This window comes from Montipora capricornis, chromosome 13 (assembly GCF_036669925.1).
Source record: "Montipora capricornis isolate CH-2021 chromosome 13, ASM3666992v2, whole genome shotgun sequence".
Lineage (NCBI taxonomy): Eukaryota > Metazoa > Cnidaria > Anthozoa > Scleractinia > Acroporidae > Montipora > Montipora capricornis.
In genome coordinates, this window is record NC_090895.1 from 41,478,635 (window position 1) to 41,488,634 (window position 10,000).

General features: G+C 36.8%; 2 protein-coding genes across 6 annotated transcripts in view; one reads left to right on the forward strand and one right to left on the reverse strand.

Moving 5' to 3' along the window:
• LOC138029875 (uncharacterized) overlaps positions 1-1,842 on the reverse strand; it is a 12,693-nt gene extending 10,851 nt beyond the window's left edge. For 2 of the 4 annotated variants that reach the window (XM_068877719.1, XM_068877717.1), the window contains exons 1-2: positions 359-427; positions 83-139 (exon numbers count right to left, since the gene is read on the reverse strand). In XM_068877719.1, the coding sequence (XP_068733820.1) occupies positions 83-139; positions 359-385 (84 nt within the window). In that variant the 5' untranslated portion in view covers positions 386-427. Of the gene's footprint in view, positions 1-82; positions 140-358; positions 428-1,669 lie in introns of those variants that run through there. The other 2 variants (XM_068877715.1, XM_068877716.1) reach the window with 2 other exon arrangements.
• LOC138029864 (centrosomal protein of 63 kDa-like) overlaps positions 449-10,000 on the forward strand; it is a 23,164-nt gene continuing 13,612 nt past the window's right edge. For both annotated transcript variants that reach the window (XM_068877691.1, XM_068877692.1), the window contains exons 1-8: positions 449-816; positions 4,028-4,076; positions 4,990-5,130; positions 5,916-6,011; positions 6,262-6,345; positions 7,418-7,477; positions 8,105-8,218; positions 9,523-9,624. In XM_068877691.1, coding sequence (XP_068733792.1) covers positions 785-816; positions 4,028-4,076; positions 4,990-5,130; positions 5,916-6,011; positions 6,262-6,345; positions 7,418-7,477; positions 8,105-8,218; positions 9,523-9,624 — 678 coding nt within the window. In that variant the 5' untranslated portion in view covers positions 449-784. The remainder of the gene's footprint in view (positions 817-4,027; positions 4,077-4,989; positions 5,131-5,915; positions 6,012-6,261; positions 6,346-7,417; positions 7,478-8,104; positions 8,219-9,522; positions 9,625-10,000) is intronic.

A 10,000-nucleotide genomic window follows, 5' to 3' on the forward strand; every position in this document is an offset into this window, starting at 1 on the left:
TCATAGTTATGCTCTGATAAGGCGTCAGTCCTTCAGTCTAAAAATTAATCTGAAGATATCTTTGACCAATAGATCTTTTTACCTTCAAGCAACCTCCTCTCAGCATCTCATTCAAAAATGCCTGCAGTCTCTTTTTCTCCTGAAATTAATAAGATCATTGACAAACTTGTTCAAATCAATTCTACGGCTGCATTTTGTGTGAGAATGGATGGAAAATGTTGTCACTAAAGCGAGGAAATTCGTCCAGACAATTGATCGGAATTTAATTTTGAAAAAAACCTATTTATAAAGTAAAACTTAATCAGCAAAATGATTCCCAAATATCTTTCCACATAGCTATAAAGTAAGTTCTTTTTACCATTTGAGTTTGTGGTGATGACGCCATGTTGTTTACCTTCGGGATGCAAAGCAACCACGCTTTGCATTGAAGGCCAGGGCGCTTGGCACTTATAAGCGCCCGCTTTCAAAAAATGATGGGACAATGATGGTGGACTGTAAGAACGTGTAGCGTTTGGAGAAAATGAATCCTTAAAACCCCAGAAAAGGCAAGGGAAAGAGATTATACCGCTTTCTGGACTTTAGTAGCGGAAATGAAGCTAGGAAGTTCGAAAATTTTGAACGGTCGGTGATCGAACTGTGCGCTGCCAAAGGCCTTCTTCGGCGTGACAAATCGGTAGATGTACATCATTGAATTATTACAATGGCGACTAAGATGTGATTGATATGAAAAACGGTGGAACTCAAAGGCGAATTGTTTAGTTTGCAAGTAAGATAACCTGTGAATATGGAGACGTTTACCAACTTGTTCGCTGATAGGTGAGCCTTCATGTTTATAAATATTATAGTTGTAGCGTTAGGTATTTGCATAATTTTGTAAACAATAATTTGATGAGTGCTTTGACGACCGACTAGGTTCTAAAATACCCGTCCACTTAACATTCATCTTCGAAAGCTTCTCTTGTAGTTGTCAAATTTGTATAATACCTTGATTTTCACTGGAGCGTTTCGTGACATATGGCGGCCATGTTGGATGGAAATATATGTAAAATGCACTATTTCTCTTCACAGAATTTGCATCATAATAAAGTTTAGCTCCAACACAGTTTATAGTCTTTATCCGAAAAGACTTGAAAAGTGTAACCATTTGCAGATGAAATTACAAGCTTAAGGCACTGCTTTATCCTCAGCTGTTAAGACCCTGAGTGTTGGTGTTGTTGGGAAAGATCTACTGAACTTGTAAAGTGGTTTGTGTAATTATCCTACAGTCTTATTGTATATTATGTACAGGGTTTGATCTTAACTTCTCTTCTAAGATAAAGGTTTTGTAAGAAAGTGTATACAGGGGTGTTATCTTAAAACATGATTGTGTTTGGCAAGAATAATACTAACGTGAATGTGCTCTCCAAAAAAAATTAAATATTATTTTATTCTCTGAATCACTTTTGTTTCTGTTCAAAATTTTGTTTAAAGATACCTCAGGTCAATGGGTAAGAAATAATATCATGTGATCCTTAGTTTGAAAGCTTTATAATTAGTACTGTTTTCTTGATGAAAACATAGAACATGCTCTTTACTAGCAAAATCTCCTGTTCTACTTGACCCAGCAAATAGATGTTTTGTTGCATCAGGCTACAATTTTTGTTTTCTTCAAATGCTAAAAAGAGTTCACCTGTCGTGTCCACTGCTGCTTCTTTGTTTGTTCCTCGTTGGATTGTAGCTCATAATAATTATTTGAGAGTGAACGGCAATGCAAATGTGGCGATTTTGGTCTTCCTTTTGTTCCTCTCAAGGCATTTGGTGGAGCCAACATTTTCCTGTAATTTTTTCTGAGATGCAATAAATATTCTAATAAAAGTTATCATTGATACTGCCTTTCACTGTTCTTTTCTTTGTTATGATAATTCTTTTGACAGGTTCTAAATATTTAAACAGATAGGTCTTGCTGGTAATAATGATAATATCTATTTCAAGACTGTCAAGATCTTAATTTCATTGCAGGTGTTAATTATGAATGCATAGCTGAGTATTTAGGATTTGTGGTTTTATTTGATGTTATCAAAATGAAAAAGTTATTAAGCCCTGTTACCTGAAATGCATTGTATTCAATTGATATTTATTAAGAATTAGTTTTTTAGTTCATTATTTTGAATATTTTGCGGCATAGAGAGAAAATTAAATATACAAATAGATACAAGCAGAGAATGAGATAAGAAACTTCTAACTTAACTTTCTTATATAAATTAGGCCTCCCTAAATTAAACAACTATATTCTAGTGCTTGTTGAAGTTTGCAACATAGATTACAATCAGATACATGTAGCTTTTAAATGAATATATTTTTATTATGAACGTTTGGTAACATTTTGATAAGCCATAGAGGACGTTTTCCATGTTTCCATAGCCTCATCTAAACACGAGGGGGAGTTGGGAGAATTCAAGACAGTTATGCAAACCCGAGACACGTAACTGTAGAGAATTCTTCGAACTCCCCTGAGTGTTTAGATGAGGCTATGGAAGCACTGAAAAAGTCCTCTATTGCTTTTATATAATATTTCTCAAAGATAATTCAACAAATGAAGGAAAATGCTGTTTTTTTTTACTTCTTGATCGAAACAGATTTTCTTGACACACGCTCATATTTCCTACCAACCAATCAAAACACACATCTGACAATACATAACCAATCAAAATTCGTGTGATGTCACAGCCTTGTTTCCATACTCTCATCTAAACACAGCTATTGACCAATGAGAGTGAGCATATTATATCCTAATTATTTTGTAAATCGTAATAGAACATCATCTACACAAACAATATGACAAACCACTATCTCAAAATTAAAGTGAAATTTGGTCCAAAAAATAGTGATTTGCTTTTAATTAATAACTTGAAGTGTTTGAAGTTTTTAATAATGAGGGTTTCATTATTACGAGAACCATTGGCTATTACAAGCCTGGTTTGAAGGTAATCCTAATAGAATGAATGAATAAATGTTGAAGTGTACATTCTGGTGAAACGTTGATGGCACTATTAGTCAATGTGCACTTTGTTGAATGTACATGTATGCAGGGTTCTCATTAAGTGCCGGCAGCCGGCTAAAAAACCGGCTACTTTAAATTTAGAGCCATCTACTTTTCGGTCATAAACTTGCTATAAACAATGACAAAGCGCTTCTTCCGTCGCCTACTTTTATATTTAAGCCGTCTACTCCAAAACATATTGAGAACCCTGGTATATTATTATTGGGAGGACATGGGTCAGTGTGACTGAGGATATGAACATATTGGGAATAGAGGAATATATGGTACAAGATCGACAGATGTGGAGGACAGTCATCGCCCGTCTAACCCCATCTTAAATGGGGAAATATGGATGTTAAGCAACAATGATGATGATGTACATGTTTAGTCATAAAGGAAAAACCTTTCAAGGTGGACATTAGGTAACACTGATTTCTGGAGTCTGATTAAAGAACAAATCACATTTTTTGTTAGTGGTTTCTCTGGCATTTACAAGCTGATGTTTAAATTGCTTCGAGTTTGTAAATAATGTGGATTTCCTCTGCAAAGAGATTGCCGTGCTGACCAGTGCACAACAACCGTGTATCATCTACTCGGTCATTTTGAGATGACACACGCTAATCAGCTTACAATAATTATTCTGTACCAAAATAATTATGTACCTCTTACTCACCATTGTAAATGCCAGACTGGGTAATTACGTGTAGCTTAATTTAACCCAATGACCACCGGTTCTTGGAAGTGAGACAGATTTTACTCTATCTAATGCCAGACAATTTTTTACATCTACTGGGGGTATCCTAGAACATTCGAGGTGTCAATGGGTTAACAACAGCTGCTATATAAATTTTAAAAAAAAATGGCCCATGTAATATTCTGTTTTGTTATGGCTTTATGTTTTAGTGCACTGAAAGCCATAACAAAAGCCATTGCAGGTTGTAATTTTGAAATTCTTCAAGTGTACAGCAGTGTGTGCTGCATTCTTTGACATGTAGTTTTATTTTTCAGCTTGATCCGAAAAGGCTCATTGACGTCGTGCGAGGAAGAATTAAGAGAGGTATCCAATAATGTTGTTTCAAATTTAGAGGAGTGCTTCATGTATTTTCATATTGTTGTAGAGTAATGGCAATACTGCATTGTATTAAAATCACGTCTAGATATAGATTATTTATAGAATTGTATACATATATTAATAATTATTCTAACTTTTGAATAGGTAGACAAAGATCTTGTTTACCCTTTTGCCTGTAAGTGGTTTTCTTGCTAGCGGATGTCTCTTTTCTTTTGTGTTTGCTGTGCTGACAAGTAAAGGAAAAGAGAACTCTGCTATGGGTTGAAGCTCAATGTGTTGAGCCTGTTGGACTGATAATTTTTAGCAACAGAATGCTCACATGATACTTCATGTTGTCTGGGCTCACTCAGCTAATTAGCATGAGAAGAAGATCCTTAAGTTAAACGTAAAAATTCAGGGAGGTGTGTATCATAACAAGGTCAACACCAGCCTCACTTTCAATTAGAGGCCAGGTAACCAAGCACATGTGGGAGGCACGGTGGCCTCGTGGTTAGTGTGCTCGACTCCGGATCGAGTGGTCTGGGTTCCGGTCCTGGCCGGGAACATTGTGTTGTGTTCTTGGGCAAGACGCTTTACTCTCACAGTGCCTCTCTCCACCCAGGTGTATAAATGGGTACCGGCGAAATGCTGGGGGTAACCCTGTGATGGACTGGCATCCCATCCAGGGGGAAGTAAAAAAATACTCCTACAGTAGTCGCTTCATGCCACGGCTCAGATGGGCCACTTGGCTTGTAAACAGACTCTACTAACCAAGCACATAACTGTAAATTAAAAGGTGTATTCTCACCTGGACCCTCCGAATCTTTCTTGAAGAGAAACACCTTGCACTCGGCAGCTCTGTGCTAATGACTCATTGCAAGAGGTCATCGCTTTAGTAGTGTAAGTATTATCTTTTCAGCTGATGCGGCAGATTGATCTGATGGTGACTGCCAAGAAGTCTGAGTGGGAAAATCACATGCATGCTGTTCAGATACAGTTGGACAAGAAAAACAAGGAACTTCAGTTTGCGAAAGATCAACTGGAACACAAATGTCAGGAGGTATGTTTAGGTGTTTCAAAGCTTGTTAATAGCATCTTTGTGGGCCATGTTTGTGAATCGTTTAGGATTCATTGAACCCCACCTTTCCTGTCCCAAAGGTACTTGTTCCTAGGTAAGTGTTTTTTCCACTGCACCATGTTCCAGTTTGGCATTGCCAGTTAGCAGCTGCTTCGAGTTGGTTCCTGCTTGCCAGGGTATGCCACCCTGCAGACCCTGGATCACAACAGGTTTAATAACAACAAAGATGAAACAGAACATGAAAAAGCTAGTAAGATGCAAGCTGTTGGCCATTTACAAATGTTTGAGACTTGAATTTGGGACCTCCTTACTGAAGGAAAAATTATAAATGAGACCAAAGCGGGATTTAAAACCTGTTACAACTGCATGCAAATCCAAGGCCCAAGCCATTGGACCATTCTGTTTCCAGGTTTGAAGGTCAAGCCATTTTACACGGGTTGCTCTCAATGTTCACTTGTGTAAAAGAGCTTTTGTGCTTCTGACTACATTTCACAACAGCTATACATTTTGTCTTGGTCGTGCTTCATTGACAAAGAATTTAAGTTCAATCTTGCATCAACTGATCCTACAGTCTGAGCATTATTTTTTTACTATGTTCTCCTCTCTGCTAGTACGAAGTGTGTAAGCGTAATAATTTGCAATGTACATTGGGTTACATTATGTCATATCATATGTGATGTGTTTCATCGAAGAGTAGAAAGTCTAGATTGTGTAAAAACAAAAACTTTATTACACAGTTGAGCTTATTAATTTTCTTCTAAAATCAGGTTGGGGAGCTACAGCATAAAGTGGATGAGGTGGAATTAACCCAAAGGGATTTGGTTGAAGAGTATGAAGAGCATGTGATTAATCTTAAAGAAGAGGTAAAAATAATCCTAAATACACTGTAAGTGCACAGTGCTTTAAAAAAAAACCAGGTTGTCCCTGTTTTAAAAGCTGGGCAACCAAACCTGTGAATTTGGTTGTCCTTATAAATCCTTGGTTGCTCATTAGGAAACCCCTGCCAATTAATTATTATTGCATGATCGAGTGAGTCAGATAATTAAAATATTTAATTAAGATGAATTTTCTTACATGTACTATAATAATGGTATTGCTGAACATGTTTCTAAGGTTGACAAATTGAAGCATGAACACGACAAACTGAAGAGGAAAAGTAACAAGCAAACAATTCAGGTTGAAAAGGAAAGAGATCAGGTACATGTAAATAACCAGTACACGTCAGGTGCACTAGTGGGTATTATCACTAGAGCTGTGTGTTGCATCCTCGTTCAGGATTCTTTCTTCAAGCGTTTATAATTATAAGAAAAGGTTTCAACATAAACAATTATGACATAAGTTACACACAAATACCATAGTTAATCTAGGGACTGGTTATGAAACCCTGGGAATTTCAAAAGCAGGAGCAATGCAGTCGCAATTAGATGTTGAACCGACCATGACCCTGCACAATCTTTTGTTTTTGGTTCGCAAGTTAATTTCGAATAAATTAGTCGAAACTTTTGATTGGTTATCCTGCGGAAAAAAGCGTGTTTTTGTCGGGGTTTTTTGCAGGGTCAAGGCCAAAAAAGCAAACAAAAACATGAAACAAAGAAACTTGTCGAGTTTCATAACCAGCCTACATCTACAGTGTATTAACTATGCAAATACCAAGAATATAAGAAATGATGTTATCAATTCCATTTTCAAGTTCAGATACGCTCAGACATGCAAATAAGGGCGTGTTCGATTGACTGTATTCCAGAATAGGAATACATGGAATAGAGGTTAGAAATCCTTCGTTTTTGCGGAGATTCATATTAATATTGTCACAAATCAGCTAAAATGCTATTGTAAACATACATGTAGCTTTATAATTTATCATTGACTCCTAAACTAGACTACTAGCAGTCCATTCTCAGTCAGTTGGGCCAGCCTTTGTAGTCACGCAAGCAAGCCGAAGGGGGCATGGGGAGAGAGCTTTCCCCATTCTCCCTTTGGCTCTTCAACTTGCTTGTGTGACTAAACGGGGCGGCTCTACTGACTTAGAAGCGACTGCTAGCAGTCTATTCCTGAACCGCCACCCATTGATGAGTAAAATTGTCTGGCGTTAGTCTCTCACTGAGGGGTCAATGAGTTAAAATTCAGTACCTGGCAAAGATCACCACCCACTTAATTTAATTGTCTTGGCCAGCCGCTCAATTATGCTATCATATTTCCTTCTGAGTTTTGACCTCTTGTTTTTCAAACATATTGTGGAATTTGGTTTCCTTAATAATTTCATTTGCAGCTTTTGGTGGATCTTAAGTCTAGAGATTCAGAAGTGAATCAATTGAAGGATAAAATAGAGGTACCTTAATGTTCTTGTTACATAACTGTACATGTAGGTACAGACTAGTGAATAATCTGTAGGTTGCGCTGTTTCCCAGAATTAACTGTAGGCTTTTAGCCAATGAGAAGACAGATGGTGACTACAATGTATAATAAGAACAATTATTACCCGGTTAAATACAAAAATGTTCATTCCATGTTCCAGCTACATAATGGTTCTAATAAGTGTGACGGAAACTCAGAACGTAACAAAAAATACTATTAAAAATCTACTCAATCAACTGGTCGTGAACATCCATTCATGGAATTAAGACAATTGCTGGACTTACAATGTACTTGGTTGGCCACTTTCTACATGATACCATCAGGCATTAACAGGTACCTACATGTATTACAGGTTACAGTAGTAAACTGATCACTGATATTTTGGAAGAAAAAAACTTGTTGAAAAACTTTTTTAAGAATTGTGGAAGATTTTTGTGATCAAAATTTTCAGTTGGGTTCATGTTGTAATATAAAGGTTATTCAGCTACTGGAAGTGAATGTATTAAAATGTGAAAATGTTTATAAAATGTATGCAGACTCCTAGTCTTTAAATATTAACAAATAAAAGTACTCTCTGAATGGATGATTTTGCCTTTGTTAGGAATATCAAGCCAAAATGTCAGAATTGGATGTAGGAAAAAAAGCGAGAGATGACCGCATCAGAGGACTGGAGAATCAAAAGAAAGCTTTGATTGAGAAGTGCGATTCGATGCAGGTACAGTTATGTGTATGGTCTGTGACATTCTTAATTTATTAACATAAGGTACTAATGCAGTTACTTGAGTCCCTCTATGGCAGTGATTGAGTCACTTTTTATGTTCAAGTGCCATTCTTTACCCAAAGAAAGAATGCAGTAGATATTTCCTGTTTTTCTACAGAAAGTGTAAATTTCAGATTTGTTGTCAGGTACTGCATCTTTTTGGCTGAAATCTGCTGGGTCAAAGCTTTAAAGAGGTACAACAACCAAAAAAACAATTCTTTTTTTTCTTTGGATTTCAAAACTATGTTAACTAAACACTAACTGACCCAAGTTTTAAGTTCTGATTTTAAAAAGACACCTGTTTATTTTAACTGAAGTTTTCTTATTTATTGGTCCGCCATTACTAACTTTAAAATCTTGAGAGAGTTGGGTTGAGGAGAAAATGACGTCAAAGACTCACTAATTTAAGAATGCAATGGGTGTGTACGCAGATGAATTAATATGCAGCACAGGAGTTTTGGGCTTTCAGACTTTTAAACCCGTGTTTTGCATATATATAAATTGCGTTTACACACTGAAATTTTTAAGCTAGGGAGTAAATGACGTTATTTTCTCTAGATCCAACCCTCTGATGTCCAATTGGTCAGTTAAAGTGAGTAATGGCGGACCGTGAAATCCAAAACTTACACTCAAAATAAACAGCCTTTGGATAAAACTCAAAGCTCAAAACTTTGCCAGTTAGGTGTTAAGCGAACATGCTTTCGAAATTTTGAAGAGAAAAAGGAAATGGTTTTTTGATCATAGTACCACTTTAAGCCTGTGAACTAGAAATTAATACTATTGGTTGGATACATGTATTTCTCATCTCAAAAAACCCTTGTTCATGAACTGGTGCGATGTAAATGGATCCACAAATTGTTTGCAAAGTTGGGGACACAGTTCTCTGTGTCTGGTCTATCCTTTTTCTTCAAAAAAAGGAGAGGCCATGTTGAGAAGTCTTAAACCTCTTTCATCGTCTGGTGTTAGACGAAGTAAAGTCTGTAAATCTCACTCTCAAACCTGAGGTAGTTTTTTGAGTGGACCTAGGATGTTGTAACCCATTCGTCACCAAAGCGTGACTCCCCCATCTTACGAGTAAAATCATCTGGCGTTAGAAAGTAAAATCTTTAGCTGTCACTATTGGGAATAAAAGGGTTTTATAAGGTGTGCAAGGCCATGTAAACAAAAAACACCGTGGGTAAATTAATGGGGGTTTGTTGGGGGCTCTAAATTTAATTAACAGAAAACAAACAACAACATGTTTGCTCTGTCTTCTTTAGCAACAGTTGCTAGGATACCAAGCACAGCTCAACAAAAGAAGGCAAATGATGGAAAACCTTGAACGTGATCATCAACAGGAAATGGCTGAGGTGCATTCTCGGGTACGTGCAGTGGCCCAGAAATACGACATTTGAACTTTAAGTGTTTGCCGTGATAAATGTGGTGGAAAATATAGTACATGTCATGTAAATTATTGCAACCAAATTCTGCCACTTTAAATGCTTCAAAACTACAGGGTCAGAACTGATTGTTTTTGGAATTTGGTCTCACTTAGGGTGTTCTAGGCAAAACGCCATCATATGCAGTTGTGAAGGTGTCATTGAGGGTTGCACATGAAGAAATATAAAAATCAACAATTATTTAATTGGTTTTAAATATGTTGTCTTTTAGGGGTCAAAAAAAGCCTGGGGTACTTCCAGATTGGTGTCCTTTGGGGATTTGATTCAACATTTCTAATAAGCATCCCCACCCCTACAT